Source organism: Schistosoma mansoni, assembly GCF_000237925.1.
Source record: "Schistosoma mansoni, WGS project CABG00000000 data, supercontig 0097, strain Puerto Rico, whole genome shotgun sequence".
Classification (NCBI taxonomy): Eukaryota; Metazoa; Platyhelminthes; class Trematoda; order Strigeidida; family Schistosomatidae; genus Schistosoma; species Schistosoma mansoni.
In genome coordinates this window covers 870746-896291 of record NW_017386031.1, presented here as the reverse complement: position 1 = coordinate 896291, position 25546 = coordinate 870746, and the positions used below count along the sequence as shown (strand labels likewise).

The 25546-nt window shown below is 36.9% G+C and overlaps 1 protein-coding gene across 1 annotated transcript in view; it reads left to right on the top strand.

Moving 5' to 3' along the window:
* Positions 1-12293, top strand: part of Smp_128050 (importin-alpha re-exporter (chromosome segregation 1-like protein)) — a gene marked incomplete at its 5' end in the record, with an annotated part of 32484 nt that extends 20191 nt beyond the window's left edge. Inside the window, 6 exons of the mRNA XM_018790462.1 lie at positions 1366-1646; positions 4660-4849; positions 6738-6908; positions 7652-7939; positions 10300-10430; positions 11607-12293. Coding sequence (XP_018646276.1) covers positions 1366-1646; positions 4660-4849; positions 6738-6908; positions 7652-7939; positions 10300-10430; positions 11607-11696 — 1151 coding nt within the window. The 3' untranslated portion in view covers positions 11697-12293. The remainder of the gene's footprint in view (positions 1-1365; positions 1647-4659; positions 4850-6737; positions 6909-7651; positions 7940-10299; positions 10431-11606) is intronic.
* Between the last annotated feature and the right edge of the window lie 13253 nt (positions 12294-25546).

The window sequence follows — 25546 nt, the reverse complement described above, 5'->3', positions numbered from 1 at the left end:
CCATTTTGTTTGATAATCTTAGATTTCCACTTCTAAATTTATCATGTACACTGTATCCTTATTTATTTATTTGAACACATAAATATTAGTACAAGGGGGCACCAGATATATATGCGCTACACAAATCTCATTTGACTTGTGTGAGGGCTGTGATACTGTCCAGGTGCATAAACCGAGGCAGATGGTTTCCTTAGGGGGGGGTCTTTGGCCTAAAGATCTGATCTACAAGACAGTGGATCATCGTAAGGAGACGCGGTCCAGCCGGTGACCAGTAATTGGTTCACACGCCATTTTTCCCTCAGGATACCAGAGCCCATGTGAACCATTGGTTTGAAATCAGGGTTTTCCAACTCCCCTAGGTGGTCTTTCCGTGTCCACCAACCCGGTTAAAGCGCCGGATATTCGCTTTCCGTCCTCTCAATTTCATGAGGAATACCTCCGCCTTGAGAAGACAGTGAGTAGGACTTCTCTGGCAGAGGCTTTATACGCGTGGCCATGTGAGAGCATTTCGAGAGAGCGGGACCTCCCCACTCTCGGCCGTACCAGAGCATTTGGGGACACACTGTATCTTCTAGAAAGTGTACACAAATTTTACTAGGTTTCAATTCATTAACACGCTGATTTATTTATGTAAATAATCAGAATTAATAAGCTCAATTGTTTTCAACCTTATTACCTACCCCCTACGATAATTTGCCTATCACTAGCTTCCATATGCTTTATCTTGATGCATAAAACATGTGAATCTGTCTTTCCTTACTGTATGTCATTTATGAAATAAATTTAGCTGCCGTAATCGAATTAAATTAACGTCCAACTTTCTAGCTAATTTAGTTAAAGGGATTTTGTGGAGTTTGGTTCAATTTATAGGTTATATATGTCATAGACTGAAACTCATGAAATACTGGGAGGTTGTTTCGTCCCGTCATGGGGCTCTTCAACAACACCCACCCGTGATCCAACCAGGGGTTGAATCTAGGGTCTCCAGGTCTCACAGTGAACGCTTAGCTATAAAAACCATTGAGTTGGTATTCAACTTCAATCAAATCACGATATAGTTCGATAATTATCCAATGCCATTAGTGATAACTGTTTCACTCTTGACATAGATTAACCTCCATCAGTTATGACTTCTCATGTGAACTTCGGAAACATCTTTAAGTAAGTCACTGAAAAGCTGATTATCATAATGTAGTCAGAGGTGTAGGATTATGGGTAGGTACTGGTGAAGAGTCTCATGCTGGAATAAAACAACTGTCCAGTGCTCCCAATCCTCTATTGGTAACAACTGTCACACTTTCTTGGTGTTTATTTTCAGTTACTTGAGATTAATATATGTGTTGTTTAATTTTTTCTCTTTTCCAGAATTTGTACCATATGTATTTCAATTGATCAGTGTTATGCTAGAACAGTATCCATTATCTCAAACTGTTCTAACCAATTGTAAATTACCACCACCTGTTATCAATGGTTTGACAGCAGGAAATTCTGCTAATAACTTTCGACCTTCACAGGCTTATTCAGCTTTACTTCAACGAATTCTTGTTCCGTCTCTATGGGAACCCAATAGAAATGTTCCATCGCTTGTTCGTTTATTACAAGCTTACCTTTTACATAATATGGATGATGTGTTAGCAGCTAATAAGGTAATTCACTTATAGGATATACCTGTAAACGATAATATTTTTGATTTGATTTCTTGAATTGTTCTTCTGCACTGAAGTTATTCACAAAAAGCAATTGGTTCACGATTTTGAGGATATACATTTAATCATTGAATCGTATCGTCTTTACTTATTGGCATATTATCTTGAATCACAAGCAATATAAACAGAGATGGATTGTGGCTAGCGGTGGAATCTAGGACGCTCATTTTGTCCTATTTGAGACTCTTCAGTTGGACTCAGTAGCTAAATGGACAAAGTGATATCGTTTAAAGCGAACGGTCCTGGGTTGGAGTCTTGGAATGAGCATGAACCCTGAGTTGCAAGTTCAGTTAACTGACGAATCCAAAATAAGATGGAATGCGTGTCCTCGACTCCACTGCTAACCACCATCTATCTCTGTCTTCCAGACTGTTCATTTTATTAAAATTCACTCTTCATGTTTGTATGTATGGGTTTTTTTATTTGTATTTTTCCCATTGTCCAAGCAAAACATACCGGGATCTGAGTCTCAGTGTATGAACATCACAATATCAAAATATGGAGATGTACATCCAGTTGATGATGATGATAACTTTTTAATAGGGCGTAATCCATATCCTGTTAGAGAGATTTCACTGTTAACTAAAATTTAACTCGATCATCACTGATCTTTCATTATGTTGAGCATAGTTCTATGTAGTATAAAAGACACTTGGATTTAGAATCATACTATTCTCTTCTCCAAATGTTTTTTTTCTGTCTCTCACAAGAATATTTAATGATTCACTTTTGTTTAAATCCATTCAGGTTCATTCCTTGGTAAGCAAATTCAAAATCTATTTATCATTATCATTAATTCACTCGTTTACAAAACGTAAATTCGTAGTATTGGACTTTGTGTTGATGACAAGTAATTATATTACTTCGTTGCTCAAACAGCGGAAGTACATATATAGGCCTAGTTCAAATGTAGTCGAATTCTCAGCTCCGTACAATATAGCTAACTGTCTTGACATTCGTGTTGAAGATTGTGACTTTGATGTTGGTTGAGAGTTGTTTTGAGTTACATATGTTTTTCAACTGTAGGAATGCGAGCCTTACTTTGTCAATCCTTATCTTAACATCTGCATCAGATCCTTCTTCAACGATGATGCTGTGCGGGTGTGTGAAACTTTCCATCTCTCGTAGAGTGTCTCCATCAAGTGTGATTGGGTTAATGTTCTCCGTATTGTGTTTGAACATCTTGCTTTTTCCTTTATGTATGTCGAAGCATACTGACGTAGATGCTTCTGCTACATTAGTCTTTATCCTTGTGAAACCTAGCTTCCAAGTTGGGGATGCTAGACAACTCTGTGTTTTTTCATCGTTGTCTCCGACGCATTGTTGACATCCTATGACAACATTATATTAGCATTTTGGAAGTTCAGCAATTTGTTCAGACTTTGTGATGGTAACCTAACTTGTGGCACAGTCTTGAAACACCGGCTCCGGTAGCTTAGACATTTATTACAAATGTCATCTCCGAGGCTTCCAAATCATGCATTGCTTGTCAACTCTAGTACTAGTTACGGTTCCTAGATATAATGCATGTAACTCAATGGTTTGAGATGTTATCAGATATAGCTGGGAATAGGAACTGTTGACGGTTCTCGCGTAGTTTTGGTTTTTATCCATCAGAAATTGAAGAGAAGTCTTTCTTAAGTGCGAAGAGTCTTTCTTGAGTATGTTATTAGCCAAAATATATCTCATGGAACAATCTGCTCTCGTTTAGTTATTTTTATTCACTTATTCATTTCAGTACCCGTTTTGTACTCAGATTTATATTTTGTTTTAGATAAATAAGGTATGTCTTGAACTGATTATTCCTGTCGGATTCGAACTGAAGTGTCACAGTCACCGTTGTTGAACTACTTTCAAAGTATAAATGGCTTCTTAAATGTTTGAATTAACATTGTTTTTAGAAAGTCTTAAACGTTAAACATGTTAAGCAATGATATATAGTGGTTAACAGTAGTTTGCAAGACGCGTGTTTCGTCCTATTTAGAACTCATCATCTGGATGTACTCCCCATCAAAGTGTTGATTTTCTTACAGGGACTCGAATCCCAATACTTTTTCGCTCCAGACCCCCAACAATCTAGATAACCACTAGCTTTTGTAACATAGATGAGTTTTATTATTTGGCATCTTTTTTTCCCATGACCATTGATAAAAAAATACTTTCCTATTATTGATTTTCGAATAATTTATTATGCTAATTATTGGTGATCTTAACTTCTAAAAACATTGTAAATGTATTTTCATTCGTGCCAATTTCTTATCGGGTCAGTGTTATTCTAATAGCTGAAACCGATATTCTAGTTTAGGAGTTGACAATAAGATGAAATCCACAAAATAATAAAAAGACTAAACATTGATGACATGGTTTAAGAGAAAGGATTGAAAGTGTATGTATGTGAAGGAATACCAAAACTTTCAACAAATAGAACATTGAAGAGTAGAAGTATCTGCCTCCTGCATCGTGATTGATTTGAATCTATTATCATCCAACTTCTCTAATAACAGTGATATCGGTTATCGCGCAGACACTAACCGCGTATTGTTCACCTATCAATAGTTAGTGATTTCATGGACTATTGCTACATTTTTGTTTGGCCTCCTCTCAGATTTCATCTAACGTACTTCTACAATGGCTGGCATCGCGTATCGATGGTACACGATAGTTAGGCATACATTATGCATATCGGAGCAACTTTAGTTACTGAAGATTGAGAGATGAAGTGAAGTATTCAACACTTTAAGCTACTCCATTCCTTGCGATCAATCAAAGTATTCGTCAGAGATTTCTAAAAGTTGTCAATATTTATTGTACTATGGTATTCGGTGTTTTACTGATTTCAGTGTAATAATTATCTCCCACATATTCTATTTCTTTGTGTTATTCATTTATGATTATCTATTTTGTTTTTTTCCTCATTCTCTTTGATATCATCACTTCGCCGCCACCTTCGTAGATTACACCAATACTGGGAGTATTTCAAAAATTAGTCAATTCCTCCATAAATGATGTATATGCATTTGCTTTATTAAATGCTATCCTATTATCTGGTCCAAAAGATATTTTAATGCCAACATATTTTCGTCAAATATTCATGATCATATTTCGTCGATTACAAACGTGTAAAAAAGAGAAATTTATGAAAGGTATGTTCATAAGGCTTTTTTTGTTATTATCCAAATCCATTTCTCCTACCTTTGTATTGTTAACAGACACATATCATTTGGCTTATAAATTTCGTGGATTGGTTGAAGTTAGACATTAACACCGTTGGATGTCGGCTCAGTAATCTATCGGTCAAGTGCTCTGGCGCGAGACTGGTATGTCCTAGGTTTGAATCTCGTGAGTGCGGGATCGTGGATGCGCACTACTGAGGAGTCCAATAATAGGACGAAACGGCCGTCTAGTGCTTCTAGGTTTTCCATGGTTGTTTAACTTCAATTGACTCACGATTTCAATTATGAAAATACTCAAATCTCCACAAAACCCTTTCTGAAAAATGGAATACATATTTTTTCGGTTGGTAACATTCAATTCTGGGTATTTTTAAATTAAGTTAATCGAATCTGTAAATCTTCATTGACTAACCGACACATCATATTAGGTAATATAGAAATTAATTAGAAGGAAGCTGTATTGCAACATGATTTTATTTACTAGTTGAAAGCGTGAGTCAATTGAAGCTAAACAACCATGGAAAACCTGGAAGCACTGGACGGCCGTTTCGTCCTATTATGGGACTCCTCAGCAGTGCGCATCCACGATCCCGCACTCGCGAGATTCAAACCTAGGACATACCAGTCTCACGCCAGAACACTTGACCGGCATCCGATGGTGTTTATGTCCAACTCCAACCAATCCACGAAGTTGAGCAACCGTTTACCAATTGTCTTTAGTGAGTTGATATCTCACAACAGACGTGGTTTGAATTCCACTGGTCACTGCTTCTCACTAGAACTCCTGGATTTACCTCTCGAAGAACATTATTTGGAGGTTGATAATAAATTTGAAATAATAAGACATATGACAACGATTAATGAATCAAATGGAAGCTTAGAAACTGTGGATACTATTAAAAAAAATACAACAATCCAAGAGTCTTCTAATTATTACAATAAAAATATAAACAATAATTCTTCATATGTTAGTCCTACTGTGGTGTGGGTTACTGATATTCACATAAGTAGTATGTGATGATGGTTGGGCATTGAATATATTTGAGTAGAAGATCGATAAGGAGAAAACGGGAACGGCACGCAATTTGTATGAAAATGCATGAACAAAATGATAATCAGAGACTATGGATGGATGTTTGCAGAAGAAACAGTCAAATTGAGACCATCGATTGATAGTTTGCAAGTTAACTATTCAATATATGGTTCTCATATTGTAATGAGATACTCTGTAATGTGGTGGTAAAATACATTGGATTGTCCTCACTTGTGTTCTTGTTCACTACACTACAAAAGTTCACTATTCACCTTATATTATCATATCGTTTAGCTTCTCAATTATCAAATTATCTTGTTATATACACTATCGGTTCATCTATTTCATTCATTCTTCCCTAAATCTCTTTATATGAGATGGTGGTTATATCGAAAGTAACGTTTTTCAATCTGTCAACTACTTGAATACAAATGAATACTTCATTCTATATATAACTAAATTGGTTTAGACATTTGGACGTTTAGAATTTTGATGATTATTACTTCTATCTGATCTTCATGCTACTACTACTACTACTTCTGTGGTGAATGAGAACCTAGGTGGACCAAAACTAAACGTTAATTACATCATTTGCACATCTTCCTTGAATTATCCTTTGTTCCAATCGCTCTCTCTCTCTTTCCCTTCGTTTTCTCACTTCAATTCAATTTTCCTTTGGCAAACATTCCATTTCCGTTTGGTGCTTCATACTACTTATATCTGTCAATATAAGTAGCATACACCACATTACTACTACACTCTTTTATTACCTGAAACAATAAAGGATATCCATTTTACTCGTGTTTCATTTTGTTTTATTTATAGCTTTTGCATCACTCATTGCTCATATGGTATTAATCTATTCACCGGATGAATTAATCACACTTGTTGATGGTATTCAATCTAATCTATTTGCTCGTGTCCTTGAAAAAGTTCTTATTCCATACGCTGATATTATCATCGCCACGCCATTGATTTCAACCAGTGGTTTTACAAGTAAGGCTGTTTTTTTTATTTGTTCTCTTTTATGTTGTGCTTACAAAGAATATGGCTTTGTATCTAAACAGGCCATCAATTGTTCATCACTCCTTCTCTCATGGTATTCTTATCAATCGACATACTTCGACTTCATATATATATAACCAGCATATATGTTTATACATTCGAGATTGGCTGAAATTTCTTCAGTTTAGCATGTTATATTATATAGATAGCTATTGTTCATATCTTACATATGCTATTTTCTTGGTCTTACCACTGCCTCTTCAACTTGTTTGGTATGATACGACTTTAAAGAACAATTGGAGGTAGTCATAGCGTATGATTCTATTTTGATGCTTCAAGATTTTATCTACTATTGAACTTGTAATTAAGTTATTAGCAGAGATGAATTGTCGCTAGTAGTAGAGTATAGAACTTGTGTTTCGTTCTATTTGGGACTCATCAGCTGGATGTACCTGCATCACAGAGTTGATGTTTATTCCTAGACCCGAACTCACTACTGTTCGCTTCAAACGCCGTCTCGTTTTTCACGTTGCTACTAAGTCCGGATAACCACTGACTTGTGCAATGTGATGAAGCTTAATTTATCTTGTATTGGTTGCTTAAATCTTCCTTTTTAATGAAATAGTTTATGTTGATTATATAATGCTATACTTTCAGTTTCATAACTAGACATTATAACAAGAAAGAAATTCACTTCTCTCTCTCCTTGTGTGTATGTATTTGTTCAATTTCAGAAAGTGCTGAAGTATCTAGTCTACCGTCTACTTCTGTCTGTACAGAATGGCGTATGAATAGTATTGGATTAATCCGATTTATTGGTGAAGCACAAGCTTTACTTACTGATGGATCTACTTATCGTGAATCATGGCTTCCTTTATTAATGAAAATTATTACCGGTTTAGCTACTGGTCCAGGACGTGGTGGAGAAGTTGCAAGCGATTTAGCTGTATCAATTGCAATGAATTCTATGGTAGATGGTTTTCAGAAAGATGAACGTTTCATTGAAATAGATTCAGATCCTTGTGAGTTTATTGTTTTTTGCTTCATCCATTCCATTTTATGTACTTACTCTGTTACACACTACATTATAAGACAATAATGTGAGTAGTGTAAGTCTCTTCGGTTTTCCATAGATCTTCCAATAGTTCACTATTAAAGGTGAATTACCACAGCAATTCGTTTTAATTTAACATTTTTTAGAGAGAGTACTCTACACCTTAAGTATACTATACTGTTACTGCTGGACACTTGTTGCAGAATATCTTCAAACTAGTTCTATACTTCGTGTCAGTCAGTCAGCTACAACGTAGGACCAGGCACATTTATGCATCGGTCCAAGTTGCCATACCTCGTTAAAACAACAAGATCAACACCAGATTGATAGAAGTAGTTAATCTAGTGGTGGTAAGATATAAAAGATAGGTTGTATGTGAGGATATAGTATAGGAAGGAAGACAGATATGAAGCAATTTTGATCTCAAGGTTTAAGGGGAGATAAAAAGTGTATACGCCTACGCTATTGTAATCGATTCTGAGCCATGCCACACAAAGTCTCCAACCATTGGTTACGATAGTCGCGCGGACCCCAACCAAGTAGTCTACATCTACCAACATGGCTCAGACTAGAAGTTAGTGACTTTGTGGACTGATGCCACGTTTTGGTTTGGCCGCCCCTAACTTTCTTCCAACCATTACCAATACTAGTCAGCATAGCGCGTCGTGGTAATCGGTGTTCAAGCATATATACGTGGCTATACTTCGTGTATTAACTAATCTAACGGCGTGCAAATTTCCAGAAGGCGAAATGAAATTGTAGTGATACCTTATGTTTATTTATTATTTATTTAAACACAGAAATATTGGTACAGGGAAGCACCAGATATATATGCGCCGCACAAATCTCATTCGATTTGTGTGGGGGTTGTGATACTGCCCGGGTGCCCAAACCAAAGCAAGTGGTTTTCTTAGGGAGCCACACCCGGAGCCTTTGACCTAAATGTCTAATCCACAAGGCAGTGGAGCATCGTGAGGAGATGCAGTCCCATGGTAGTCGGTGACCAACAGTTGGTTCATACGCCATTCGTTCCTTCAGGATCCTGGAACCCATGTGCACCATTGGTTTGGAATGAGGGTTTTCCAACTCCCCTAGGTGGATCCTCCACATCCACCAACCCGGTTAAAGCACCGGACATTCGCTTTTCGTCCTCTCACTTTTGTGAAAAAGACCCCCGCCACGAGAAGGCAGTGAGTAGGACTTGTGTGGCAGAGGCTATATATTCGCTGGCCATATGAGAGCATTTGGAGAGGGAGAGCGGACTCTCCCCACTCTCGGCCGTAACAGGGCATGTGGGGACCGAGAAGCGATACCTTATGTAATCCACAGTATAAATCAAACGATCAGCAAACACACAATAAAGGAGGCAAATTAAGTAATGGGTCATGAAACATTTTAAGCGAGTCAGATTGTTACATACAATCAATCATTGCCATTTATACACGTATGTGGAGGAGATACTTACATATATATACAAAGATATAGGCAATTTATTGACGACTAACATAACACTTTATTTTTCAAAGTTGAAATCATGAATCAATTAAAGCTAAACCACCATGAAAAACCTGGAAGCACTGGACGGCCGTTTCGTCCTATTATGGGACTCCTCAGCAGTGCGCATCCACGATCCCGCACTCGCGTATATCGGTTGAAATTAGACATTAACACCGCTGGATGCCGGCTCAGTGGTTTATCGGTTAAGGGCTCTGGCTCGAGACTGTTAGGTCCTGGGTTAGAATCTCGTGAGGCGGGATCGTGGATGCGCACTGCTGAAGAGTCCTATAATTCGACGAAACGGCCGTCCAGTGCTTGAAGGTTTTCCATGGTAGTCTAGGTTCAATTGACTCATGATTTCAACTTTGAAGAATACTAAAATCTCCAAAAAACCCCTTCTGAACACTTTATTTGCTTAATAGGCCTAATAAGTGTTCTAGTACTGCATATAAAAGTGTAATTTTTATCTCAAGTTGTCTACATATGTCTTCTTTGAACGTTACACTGTAGTTGGATCCATACTTACCAGATAAAAAAGGCAAATACAATCAAAGTTAGGGCTTGAAATGAAATCCTCAGTGTAAATTGTGCTCTTATAAACAGTGTTCATTCAGTAAATGAGCGGGGGGAAATGCTTTGCTGAACACGCACACACACTGTATAGTGAAGAGTTGTCGCTCTAAAAGATCACAGATACACATCCTATCTCATTTACATTCATTATTTATTTGTAATCGCTGTTTATCATTGGTTTAATGGTTGGAAAGTAACCAGTCAACTCATACTTTTCTACAATTTATTGTGTTTGTTTTCTATTTGCTTTTTCTACAGCTGGTCAATCAGCTTACTCTCAATTGACATTTGCCATTCAAAAGTTACCGGATTTATATGCTTCAATTACGGATCCACGTGTTTACTTGGCCAAAACACTGCATGATTTATCCAATGCATCTCCTGGCAAGGTAATGAACTAATCAATTTATATCAGAATAGGGTTTTTGGAGATTGTAATAATTTATTAGTTGAATTCATGAGTCCATTTAAACTAGACTACCATGGAAAACCTAGAACCAATGAACGACCTTTTCGTCCTATTATAGGACTTCTAAGTATTGTGCATTGACGATCCTGCATGTGGGACTAGAATCCAGAACCTTTGACCTCGTGCGTTAACGCTTTACCTCTAGACCACTGAGAAGTCCCAGACTAGGACAAAACGGCCATTCAGTGCTTCCAGGTTTTCCATGGTGGTCCAGCTATTCGAGCACCTGGACAGTAACTTACTCAACACGCTCATGTGACGCATATCGCTTAATAGTCACTAGCAAATACTCTAATTTACAAATTATTTTTACTTACTAACTTATAACGATAAAAAAAAATCAAACGTCATACGATACTTATCCATGACTCTATTTATTAGTAAACAGTCAGCATAGAGTAAAAATATATTATGCAAAACCAAGTAATTAAAGTGGATACACTTCTTCTATATGGTCCAAAAACTTGTTAGTGTTAGAAAATTTATTTATTTATTTAAACACATAAATATTGGTACAAGGAAGCACCAGATACATATGCGCCACACAAATCTCATTTGATTTGTGTGAGGACTGTGATACTGCCCGAGTGCCCAAACTGAAGCAGGTGGTTTTCTTAAGGGGGCCAAACCCGGAGCCTTTGACCTAAAGGTCTGATCCACAAGGCAATGGAGTGACGTCAGTAGATACAGTCCCATGGTAATCAATGACCAACGATTGATTCATATGCCATTTGTTCCTTCAAGATCCTGGAGCCCATATGCACTATTGGTTTGGAATCAGGGTTTTCCAACTCCCCTAGATGAACTTTCCGTGTCCACCAACCCGGTTAAAGCATCGGACATTCACTTTTCGTCCTCTCAATTTCCTAAACGACAGTAATGTCACGAGAAGGCAGTGAGTAGGACTTCCCTGTCAGAGGCTATATACTTGTGATCATGTGAGAGCAATTCGAGAAGGAGAGCTGACTTTCCCCACTCTCGGCCGTACCAGGACATTTGGGGGACATAATATACATAGATTTACAATATTTACTTATATCATTCATTTATTATTATTATTATTTTCATTTATTTATGTGATTTCTTCATTATCTAGTTACCTGTATTATTGAATTCCATCACAGAACAATCTATAACTATCTATTTAAAATCATTAATGGAACGTAGTCAATTATGTATTAATTAGTGTATACAATAGAATAGAATAGGATGAACAAACAAAATAGAAGAAGACGAAATTGTACTATTCTGTTTATTATTATTGTATGTATGTATGTATGAGTTGAGATATTAAAAAAACTTATACTACTAATTTCTTGTCATTCCTCTTTACTCTCTTTCTCTCTCTCTCTCTCTGTGGGTATCTTTACCTATTTCATTATCTTTAATTCCATTCATCATGTGTAATGATAATTGGTATGTTTGTTTATTCCTTCTTTCTTTCTTCTTTTTTGTGTGTGGTTGATTAAGTCAAATTCAAAGATGTAACCATTCAATATTATATAAAGAATACTACTACTATTTAAATCATAATGATTATTATTATTATTCATACTAATCAGTCTTATTGTCTTTTGTTGTTGCTTTTATTTTATATATATAAACCTCATTATTATTTCCAATTCCTTAGATTCATTCACCTTTTCTTTTTTTTGAGATTTTCACTAATTGATGAGTCTCTCTATGGTCATTGTTGTTGTTGTTGTTATCCTTTTTTTGTTTGTTTGTTTTTTCAGCTTTTTTTAATTTTTTTTCTCCCCCCTCTCTCTCTCTCTCTCTCGCTATAAGTTTCATATATTTCACTAATTGAGTTTCTCCATGGTTATTATTGTTGTTGTCGTCCTCTTTTTTTTGTTTTGTTATTTTCTTTTTCATTCTCTCTCCACCCTCTCTCTCTCTTTCGCTATAAGTTTCATATATTTCACTTTGTTTTTTTTTAAAAAAAACTTTTTCTTTATTATTTTTCAAATTATTCATCTTTTTTTCATCATGTGTATGTATGTATGTATATTTTTGTTTGAATTTTCATAGAAAGATAGATAATCAAATGAACCATAACAACAAAAAACTTTGTTTTTTTTTGCTACTCAAATAATAAAATAACATATAGGTGCATTTACTGAATATATAAATATATATGTGTGTTCGGTTACTTTGTTGTGTACTATCCTTATACATTAAGGATATAAAAAGTTGAGAGAGAGAGAACAGTTCCATCCCTTGATTTCCATAAAGATGTGTGTGTTTTTTTTCCTCATTGTTGTCTTAGCTGTAGCTATGTTGGAGCGTTGGTCACCGGGTATTATGGGACTACATCTCCTTACGATGCTCCACTACCTTGTGGATCAGATCTTTAGGTCAGAGGCTCCGGTTGTGGCCTCCTAAGAGAACCATTTGGTTCAGTTTGGGCACCTGGACAGTATCACAGCACTCACACAAATCAAATGAGATTTGTGTGTCGCATATATATCTGGTTCCCCATTTGTACCAATATTTATGTGCTCCGATAAATACGTTGGAGCTTAACTTTAAAGCCAAACGAACAACTGTTTGGGGTCGGTTACACATGATCTTTTTTGGGAAAATGTTTTTGATATGTTAACTCCGTGCCCTCAAATGCCCTGGTACGGCCGAGAGTGGAGAGACCCCACTCTCCCTCTCGAAATGCTCTCACATGGCCAGCGAATATATAGCCTCTGCCACGGAAGTCCTACTCACTGCCTTCTCGTGGCAGGGGTGTTGTTCACAAAAGTGAGAGGACGAAAAGCGAATGTCCGGCGCTTTAACCGGGTTGGTGGATGTGGAGGGTCCACCTAGGGGAGTTGGAAAACCCTGATTCCAAACCAATGGTGCACATGGGCTCCAGTATCCTCAGGGAACAAATGGCGTACGGATCAATCATTGATCACCGGCTACGATGGGACTGCATCTCCTCACGATGCTCCACTGCCTTGTGGATCCGACCTTTAGGTCAAAGGATCGAGGTGCGGCCCCCTAAGAAAACCACCTGCTTCAGTTTGGGCAGTATCTCAGCCCTCACACAAATCGAATGAGATTTGTGAGGCGCATATTTATCTGCTGCTTTTTCGTACCAATATTTATGTGTTTAAATAAGTAAATAAAATCCATGCTTTAGAAAAATTAATCATTGGAAGTGGAAATCCGTGGGGTAAGGTGCGGAGATGTAACATTTTCAGGGTCAAGCTTTTCTAACCTCTCCCATATCTCTATAAGTAGCCAGTATCGCTACATCTGATAGTTATCTGAGAGAAACACTTCAAAAAATGTTCAGTAGACTCTCAAACCAATATTTTTGTTACTTACTCCATATAAATAAGTTGAAATGATCATTAGAAACTCCAATCTTATAAAGACCTAATTGTAGGGCTTATTATCACTACTAGCGAAGTGAAAAATTGTTCTACAAACCAACATAATGTTTTCAGTTTTGCCGCAAAATATTCAGCATCACAAAGGGGATGTATTTTCTGAGTATGCAGTTTACCACAAGATGGACATTTACCAAATCTGCGGCTACCTTCATATGTTGTATTAAAGCTGTAGAAGCCAGTGGATATCTATACTGAAGAGCTAAGGGGATGGTGCGATAATGTTGACAGTGAATAGTACTGACTTTCAGTACCATAGTGATTATCAATTCTGTGATGCAGGTACATCCAGTTGACGAGTGAAGTGACGCATGTTTTGAATTCCACTACTAGCCACCATCCGTATATATTACTTGTGACAATATGCGGGCAACTCGCACACTATACACATACAAGATGAAAAGACTGGTCATACTCAGTCTTAAACATCAACAGGGAGATCCAAACAATAGAAACGAATCTTTGTAAAATCCGATTATTAAACAAGTGTTCTAAAATAAAGTGATTATTTGACACAAACAAAGCTGTGTGTTCGCCAGAATATTTACCAAAGCTACGACCGAACTGTTTCTAGTTTATTAGATCAAAAACTTTCGGCATACGTAATCAAGGATCTAGATAAATCTCTCTGGAGTGATAATCAGGATCATGTCAAACACACATGAGTTGTTCTAGCTTCCAGACCGATTTATTCATTCTTCTTGAGTCACATTTTGACGTTGACAATTACTCGTTTATTAACCTTGACTTTTTATATGAGCGTGTGTGTTAATCCTTCACCCTACTCACCACATATCTGTAACCTATTTTTGGTCTGACTATAAATATCGATTAACGCTTGAGTAAATTTAGTTGGCTCACATGTCTTCTCCGATCAGTTTCACTTCACTTTCTCGTCGTTTCCCTGATTGTCTGTTTGGATCAATGACTGTACGAAATAAACGTATTCCGTTATTCACTAATTCGAGTTAAGTGGATAATAATGTACGAGTATTTGTGGCATGTATATCGATGACAAGCGCTCTTACGATCGAACTGGATTCAGATGCACAGCAACAAAAGTGATGAGCCCGACGATGAACCTAACACAGCAAATTACGTCAATGAAAAACCCTCCACATTCTATACTTTTTATTAACAAGGCAGCTTACTCAATCATCTCACCACTACTGGAGTCAGATACAGGGTCACTAAATAACTAATCTACTTAAGTTTATCATTCAGCTTTCACTAAATAGTTAATAATCAAGTGACGAATATTAGAATTGTTTAATTAAATGTCGTTACGGTATTCCGATAGCTCACTTTAAAACAATGACCGTCATAATGAATGGTAACCGTTAGGAAGTACTTATGGTCTAATATTATACATATATTCTTATTGTACCGTGGATGAGCACTGTTGAGGAGTCCCCTGATGGGAAGAAACGGTCGTCCAGTGCTTCCAGGTTTACATGGTGGTCCAGCTTCAATTAACTCGTGAATCCAACTATTAAAGCTACATTAGTTATTACATGAACAATCATATAAATGGTACACAGTTCCGTGAAGAAAATTTCAAATAAATAACAAAATATAAAGTTTTCCAATGAAATACTTAATAGAGACTTGGTAAGACAATTTGTAAGACGTTTCTGAGAATCATGAATTATTTATCTTTTGTAGAACCATAGCCATATGATACAGCCAATGCATACCATAAAGAAAAGGACGACCAATAGTATCACAATATATAAGTACTGAAGTGTTTTGTTATGTTAAGTTATTTGTGTAGTCATATTCTGTAGAGAAACGAAACAATAACTATTATTATTAAATACCAAATATTTACCGAATGAAGTCCAGGTATCGCAGTAGTTTCTGTATGTCTTCTTTAACGTAAAATTCGGTGATCCCTGAAGTTGTTACACCGTGTTTAGTGGGTATTAACCTACTCAAATCATTAACATTTGAACACTTTTGATATAAAGAAACAGTAGAAGTCATTGCTATATATCAAATTATTCATTAAACATCATCGTCGTTATTGATGATAGAAGAGAATTCAACAAATAGTTACACAATTTGCATTTGTACAATCATTTAGAATATCTACTACCGATTTGACAATCAGTATGTTAAGTATACACTATCCTATAGAGTATTTCTATGATGAAATTTGTGTTCCGGATGTCAGATCTAACCACAATTCAAATATAAATCAATAAACTTATAACTGACGGCTTTATTGAAGCAATCCATCGAGGATACATGTTTATCAACAGACAATTCGAAATCCATGTTTTGGACTTCATCAGTGAGAGTCTACAAACTCTCATTAATCATCCAAACATGATACACAATTTCCGACAGATTACGCTTGATCATTCAAACTAGTTTCATCGGTATTTTATAACAATTTACATAGATATACGGTTTTATATTGGATTTCTGAAATCACCACATAATCGATGGACTGAAAAAAATGATTATGTTTGGAAGCATTAGTGTTAAGCGACGCTTCTGTTTATTGTTTATTATTATTGGCGGCGAGACTAAACTACATGGACGACCTTTGAACGAATCTTAAATGACCTTGAGAAATATCAGCCAATCAGAAGACAGTTAGTATACAGTAAAAATATATTATACAAAACTCAAAAATTAAAGGGGATACTATTCTTTTACATGACTCAAAAACTTCTGAAGGTTAGATATAGGTTCAAAAGTTCTAAAATCATAGTGCATCCGGTACAGGAACACATCCATATGGCTCCATAGTAGTCGACCTCTGGAACCATGATAAGGTCTCAAAAATTCTCTTAGCCTCGACCACATCCCTTCAATGTTGTTGGTATGTTGGTATGGTTTTGGGTTTAGGGTTAGAGTTAAGGTTTAGGGTTAAGGATGAAACTATAAATTATGGACGACCTTTGAGCGACGCTAGAGTGACTCTGAGAGTGTCAACATAATAACTAAGACTAAATGAGGGTTATAAACCTGTGTGAAGAATTTAAATTATGATTTACAGTTCATGATTAAGGTTAGGAATTATACTTAGGGCTTTCATCACGAACTGACATCAGTTATAATGCCAAAACTCTATTTATTCAAATGGGTAATTGTATTTCACACCAAAATCTTATGATCACTTCTATTGTAGACGCTAAATTATCACGTCTTCTCTAAAATCCGTTGTAAACCGACCGTACGTAAGCATCAGGTACCGAACTTAGCGCCGTGACTTTGAAAACCCGCGAAAGCTTCTGATTGGCTCGTCCATATAGTTTAATCTCGCCGTCAATCAATAATGTACATTCTTTTCGCTGTAGATTGCCTGCAAGAAACCATGATATTTGTAATTCGACTTTTTGTAACCTTAACAGCGAAAGGTTGTACACTTTTCAGAAACGCATCTGAATAGTTTGTGTGATTAAGAGCCATAATGATGTATTAAAACAAACAACATTAAATAGCTTGTTGAAGTATCTAGAAAGTAGGAACAGGTTGCCCAAATGTTTAAGTAGACCTTTAGTCTAGTGTAAGAAAGCATTGTATTCATATCTGATTTAATATAGTCAACAAATAAATAGCCTTTATCAGTACTTAATCCTAATAAATTCCTTTACAATGTGGAATATAGTGATATTGAAGACGACCTGTGACGCTTAACAAGTGTTTACTTTAACACAACAATCATTTATGAGTATTCTTATCATTACTATAAATGCCATTTGTTAGATTTTTCACACCAACTACATTGTAGGGCCGGTGAAATGTCACTGAACCCTAGCCAAATCATCTGGCAGTTGGGTCACTAAATATCGAACAGATCATCGATCCCTGTCAAGGTCAAGGACAATCAACGCGCATAAGTTAATCATATGCCATGGACTGGCCCATGCTGCAGTGATTCAACTTCGCTTGTATCTATGTTAACTAATATATTCCTGTAAATACGTCCTTTGTGTTGTACAGTCTTCAAGGCATCCATAGTCCCTTGATACGTCGATGGGGCGATCCACGTAAGGTGCTGATTGCGAGGTGTGACTTCGAAGTTAGCTTGTTCGTTTCACCGTTCATGTCTAACTCGAGTAGGCCTCCAATCATTCGACATAGATCATCAATGTTGATGGTTTACAACATCTTATACTCGATGTTGTTGTGTTTCGTCATGTTTCAATCGAATTGTGTTCCGGACAATTTTCTATGAAAAGAATAAGATAATTTCATTTCAAGTTATGGAACAAAAGATAAGTGAATTGTAAAACGTTTAACTATAAGTCATTAGTATTATGATGATTTCAGAGATAATTGACTAGTTCATTCATTGGTAAATTTTCATCACATTGCGTAATAAGTTATATTCATTACACTTTCAATGTCATTCACATTTCACGGCAACATGTTCGAATTGAACAAAAGTACGTTGAAAGTTGTAGTAGGGTCGAGTCGAGGACGGACTATGATCACCACTACTATTCGATTACGCGCCCAAAAACGACTTGGTTCCTTTGCTAACTCGTAAATCAGAAGGCTTTAATTAGTCCAGATCAAGTATATTTATTGGCGATCTCGTGGTATTGATAGAATACCGAGACGTACCAACGGGTACAGGCAAAATGGGCAGAGCGTAAGGAAGTTCGAACCAAACAAGGCGGATAGCGGAACAAGAAATGAGTCTGATACAGTTAAACAAATACAGTAAAACATTCACTGGTACAATTGGTTACAATAAGAATAGTTGTTTCTTTTATTCCAATCATGTTCTGGTCGGTCACTACAAAGTCAAGTATGAAAGATGAACTTTGACAGGAGAATTTGACTGATCTCAATAACTGTTTACATTGAAACTTGTACACACTATGTTATCATTGAGTTCATCAAAGCATGCTGGATTGAATTTTTTAATGATTGTAGAGTTTCTTTCCAAGAAATAAGTGGAAGAAAATCAGTTGTTCTTATACTGAAAATTCACCTAATTCATCTATGATAAATACTGTTTTTGTTATATCTGATGAGTGAGTTCTTGCCCAGTTGATATATATGAGTGATAAGACCATCAGTTGTTATATCGATTGCGTGAGTACGTACGTGCCCTGTTTGATATATTAACGTGCTGAATCCCGTCAATCAGATAGGAGTAAGTTTATTGATTGCCCAATGATACACAAAAGCCGTATAAACAGTCTTGAGTACTTATTAGTCCTGCTTTCTGTCTAGCCCAAACCAGTTAAGTCCAAAACACCAATAACAGCCTCTGCAATATGAATTATTATTCTCAAACATACTGAGTTTATATACCAAACAGACTGACGACATAGTACCAATAAAATGAAAAATAATATTTGTACAAGATTTGACCAAATGTGGCTGTGAATAGGGGGGCAGTAATTAATGAACTAGAGATAACTTAAGAATGGTAATGTTATATCTGGCCGGTTGTTAACGCTATATTTGCTTCCCTAAGCTAGTTCCGTAACCCCCGAGCTAGAACTACTCAGCGCGACTGGAAGACCAGAGAAAAGGCACAAAGTGTGAGGGAAGCACTTTGCTATAGGATTCATTTATGTACAGAAAATACAGGGATTTTATAGTAATTTAAGAGACCTTGAGTTTTACCGAAAGTTCTAGAATACTGCTAAACATAGTAGCAGTGTGTTAATCAGCCAATCAGGATCTCGTTATTTTAGTAACATAACTTCACACAACTTCTAATTAATCGCTGATTGTTTGGGGCTCTTTATGAGCCTCTGGAGGCTCTGTTAGAGTTCTCCGGAAGCCGATTCAACAGTTAAATCGTATAATTATAGTCTATAGTTCAAAATGAAGCTTATAATAGAAGGGATAAGAATATGGATACTTTAGTCACTTAACAATAATACAATAAGAAATATACATATCATATTGGTCCATAAATAGTCTTCAAAGTGGGGACTTTTATAGTTCTTTAAAATGTATCTTAAACCTTCCTAACTACTCAACAGCGAATCTATGTATAGTTATTAGTGGTAAGTAAAACATCAATTGAACAGATAGATGGATATCATTTAATAACTGACTAAAATTACATATGGAATTTACAGTTTGATGAAACTAAAGTGATCTATTCAAGGTTCAAACTTCACTGATGTAACACTTTCAATTGACTCATGATTTCAACTGTGAAAATACTAAATTCTCCACAAAACCCCCTCTGATCTGTAATCATATGCTCACTAGTGACTGACTTCAAGAGATATTTCCTTGAGTTCTAGTGGGAAGCAGTGGCCAGTGGAGTTCTACCAAGTCTGTTGTAGAGATATCAGCTCACTGAAGACAATTGGTGAACGGTTGCTCAAACTTCGTGGATTGGTTGAAGTTCGACATTAACACCGTTGGGTGCCGGCTCAGTGGTCTATCGGCTAGGGGCTTCGGCTCGATACTGGTAGGTCCTGGGTTCGAGTCTCGCGAGTGCGGGATCGTGGATGCGCACTGCTGAGGAGTCCCGTAATAGGACGAAATGGCCGTCCAGTGCTTTCAGGTTTTCGATGGTGTCTAGCTTCAATTGACTCATGATTTCAACTGTGAAAATACTTTTTGATCTATTTTCCAGGAACAGTTATTTCAGGGGAATCTCTTATCGGTGGGATTAAACTATACTGCCGAGCCAATCAGAAGCTTTCGCGGGTTTTCAAGGTCACGGCGCTAAGTTCGGTACCTGATGCTTACGTACGGTCGGTTTACAACGGATTTTAGAGAAGACGTGATAATTTAGCGTCTACAATAGAAGTGATCATAAGATTTTGGCGCGAAATTCAATTATCCATTTGGATAAATAGAGTTTTGGCATTATAGCTGATGTCAGTTCGTGATGAAAGCCCTAAGTATAATTCCTAACCTTAATCATGAACTGTAAATCATAATTTAAATTCTTCACACAGGTTTATAACCCTCATTTAGTCTTAGTTATTATGTTGACACTCTCAGAGTCACTCTAGCGTCGCTCAAAGGTCGTCCATAATTTATAGTTTCATCCTTAACCCTAAACCTTAACTCTAACCCTAAACCCAAAACCATACCAACATACCAACAACATTGAAGCGATGTGGTCGAGGCTAAGAGAATTTTTGAGACCTTATCATGGTTCCAGAGGTCGACTACTATGGAGCTACATGGATGTGTTCCTGTACCGTATGCACTATGATTTTAGAACTTCTGAACCTATATCTAACCTTCAGAAGTTTTTGAGTCATGTAAAAGAATAGTATCCCCTTTAATTTTTGAGTTTTGTATAATATATTTTTACTGTATACTAACTGTCTTCTGATTGGCTAATATTTCTCAAGGTCATTTAAGATTCGTTCAAAGGTCGGCAGTATAGTTTAATCCTACCCTCTTATCTTACGTAATAAAGTGTACAAAAAAGACTGTTCGTTTGCATCATTTGAAGAGCGATCAATATATATATATATATATATATATATATATATATATATATATATACTTACATTCCTAAGTTGATGTTCACTCTGGGACACCAACTCAGTACTGTTCACTTCAAATAGGTCCCGTTACTCGCTCAGCTACCGAGTTTAGATAAACACTAGTCTGAGCAATTGGTGACGTTTTAATTCATTTTTTTTTGTATTATTTATTGAATCTTCCAGTTGATGTTTATCAATTTAATTGATTCCACTGCTAGTCACTATCCATCTTTGCTTATAATGTTTGTGAATTAAGACAATATCGAGGCAATCAGCACATGATCCACATATGCCAATAACAGATTGATCAATTGTAGTCCAAAACACTAATGGGAGGATTCAAACAAATTGAAAAAGAAATTTATTACTAAAAGACTTAATAGAACATTTCAACCGATCAAGATATACTTCTTGATCAACTATTTAGTTCATTTTTTCCATATTCAATCATAAAACATTATATCCTACCTAATCACTTCCACTTAATGCTTGTCTTGAAACTCAGCATGATCTCTCAATAACACATGATCATGTCACTGTAGCATGATGATTGGACATTTATGATATAAATATCAGTTTCAAGTACTACTGTTTCCTTTCTGTTCTATATAAAACAGTTATATTCGTATTGAGTAGTGATATGATTGAGAATTGAATGTTTGACTGATTGTACTGTGAGTGAATGTAGCACAGAAAACTGAAATAACATAATTGTGATTTCGTCACAACTCAAATCTTTCTTATGGCATTAACAACGATGACAGTCCTTAAATTGAATTGATTTCAATTCAGTTAATTGCAGTGGTCCGTTGTTCAAAACAATTAGTCAGTAATATTAGATACTTTCATGATTAGGTTGCACTGTGATTCTTTATCAAGTGTGATACTGCCATTTTGGTTCAAGAATTGTAAACATATAATTGCCTTTGAATATTTTAATGTTCAGCAACATGTGGACAGTGTATTCAAATTCATATTTTTAATTGATGTTACTAATGCAATATTTTAATTGAGTTGGTTAATGCTCAGTGTTTGTAGACTGTAGACAGCAAACAGAAAATCTAGGTTTCTTGGTGGTTAATTAATATGCTTGATGCTATTACGAGTTCGCCTAACGGAACGAAGGTCAAAGACACCATGACACGATAGGCTATTCTAATCCATTGTTCCCGGCCCTGTCAACTAGATTAAGAAGTCTTGATGAGGTGTAGAGAATATATTCTACAAGCACCCAGAAATACGAGGTCACTGAGCATACAAATCAAGCTTATTTATACAATGATAAAAACGCCCTTGAGAGAGCCACAAAATAGCGTACTAAAAGAATCCGTCAACCAATGACAGTCAAGCATTTTCGAGTGGGAAATGTAAGCTGTAGGTCAACTAAGCATCTCTTGGCGCCAAAACACAAAATTCAAATTTTCAGAATAAAATTACGAAATAAGGACCTTTTCCAAGTGAGTTCTAAGGATCTAACGTCCTCAACATTATTACAAGTCAGTAAGGAGTACCCTCAATTCTGAGGATACTAATTCTCCACGTATGGTTCAAACTCATATCACTCAAATTTGTTGTATGAGAATTAACTACTACGTTACTCAAACCACGACTGACCTCTTGCAGAACAGAGATGTTCATATTTCTTAATCAAATCACAGTTAATGATATCATATTTGTCTAGTAATTGAGTACTTAAAAAAATCTTGTCAATCAGGTATTTCATCTATACTACTTATCAGTGCTGGTTTTAAAATTACTAGTTAATAAATTTATATTACTTATAAGTAGTCAAGTAGTATAATTGTTTCACCTTTCATAAGTTCCTTTTTTTCTCACTTACGCCTGTTACCCCTCGTGGAGGAGCATAGTCCGCTCACCAACATTCTCCATCCAACTCTGTCCTGAGCCTTCCTTTCCAGTTCTTTCCAGTTGCTATTCATCCTTTTCATATCGGCTTCTATTTCCCGACGTAGTGTGTTCTTTGGCCTTCCTCTTTTCCGCTTCCCTTCCGGATTCCAAGTTAGGGATTGAGTGTTGATGCACGTTGGTGATTTCCTCAATGTATGTCCGATCCACTTCCAACGTCTTTTCCTAATTTCCTCTTCAACTGGAAGCTGGTTTGTTCTCTCCCATAAAACGCTGTTGCTGATAGTATCCGGCCAATGGATGTTGAGTATTTTGCGTAGACAACTATTTATAAATACTTGTACCTTCCTGATGATGGTCGTAGTAGTTCTCCACGTTTCAGCTTCATACAGTAGGACTGTTTTGACGTTCGTATTAAAGATTCTGACCTTGAAATTGGTTGAGAGTTGTTTTGAGTTCAATATGTTCTTCAATTGTAAAAATGCTGCCCTTGCTTTGCCAATCCTCGCCTTTACATCTGCATCCGATCCTCTTTGTTTATCAACGATGCTCCCCAGGTACTTGAATGTTTCCACCTCTTCCAGAGTTTCGCCATCAAGTGTGATTGGGTTGGTGTTCTCTGTGTTGCATTTGAGAATTTTGCTTTTTCCTTTGTGAATGTGGAGGCCTATCGATGCAGAGGCTGCTGCTACATTTGCGGTCTTCATCTGCATTTGTTCGTGTATATGAGAGAGGAGGGCTAGGTCATCTGCGAAGTCCAAATCATCTAATTGATTTTGAGCTGTCCATTGTATTCCGTATTTCCCCTCAGATGTCGAATTCTTCATAATCCAGTCAATCACTAGAAGGAAGAGAAATGGGGAGAGTAGACAGCCTTGTCTGACTCCGGTCCCTACTGGAAATGCAACTGTCAGCTGTCCTCCATGCACCACTTTGCACTGTAGTCCATCGTATGAGTTTTGGATAATGATGACAATCTTTTCAGGAACTCCATAGTGTCGAAGAAGATTCCATAATGTTCTCCTGTTCACGCTGTCAAACGCCTTCTCATAGTCAACGAAGTTGATGTATAGTGATGAGTTCCACTCAACTGATTGTTCAACGATGATCCGTAGTGTCGCAATCTGGTCTGTGCACGACCGATCCTTACGGAATCCAGCCTGATGATCCCTAAGTTCGGCGTCTACTGCGTCTTTCATCCGATTCAGCAGCACTCTGTTGAAAACTTTTCCTGGTACTGATAACAAACTGATGCCTCTGTAGTTCTCACATTGACTCAGATCTCCTTTCTTTGGTATCTTGATGAGATATCCTTCTTTCCAGTCCATTGGCACTTGTTCCTCTTTCCAAATCTTCTTGAATAGAAGGTGAAGCATATTTGCAGTTATTTCAATGTCTGACTTCAGTGCTTCTGCTGGTATATTGTCAGGTCCTGCCGCCTTCCCACTTTTGATTTGTCTGATGGCCATCTTGACTTCTTCGATCGTTGGTGGAGTGACATCTATTGGAAGGTCAGTGTGGGCTGCTTCGATGTTCGGTGGATTCAATGGGGCTGGTCTATTTAACAGTTCCTCGAAGTATTCTGCCCATCTTTTCCTCTGTTCTTGAATCTCAGTGATTGTCTTTCCTTCTTTGTCCTTGACTGGTCTCTCTGGTTTGCTATATCTCCCTGCCAATTTCTTCGTTGTATCATATAGTTGTCTCATATTCCCTTCTCTCGCAGCTTTTTCCGCCGTCGTTGCTAGTTCTCCCATGTATTTCTGCTTGTCGGCTTTAATGCTTTTCTTCACTTCCCTGTTTGCTTCTGCGTAGTCTGCTTGTGCTTTGACTTTCTCTGCTCGTGTTCGGCTGTTGTTAATTGCTAGTTTCTTGTTCTTCCTTTCTTGAATTTTGTCCAGGGTTCCCATAGAGATCCATTCCTTATGGTGATGTCTCTTTAGGCCCAGAACCTCCTGACACGTCGAAGTTAGTGCTTCTTTTATCCCTTTCCAGTTGTCCTCCAAAGTAGTTTCTTGTTCATTCAGTAGATCCTGTAGAGCTTGGAACCTGTTGTTGAGAGTTATCTTGAATTCATTGAGCTTGTCAATATCTCGAAGGAAGGCTGTATTGAACCTTTGTAGTGCTGTTTGTCCAGTTGCCCAGTGTTTCTTTAGCTTCAGTCTCATCTTGGCCACAACCAGGTGGTGATCTTAAGCTATGTCAGCTCCTCTCCGGGTTCTCACATCTTCCATTGATCTCCGGAATTTTTTGTTGATACAGATGTGATCTATCTGATTCTCTGTGGTTTGGTCCGGTGAGATCCATGTAGCTTTGTGTATGCGTTTGTGTGGGAATGT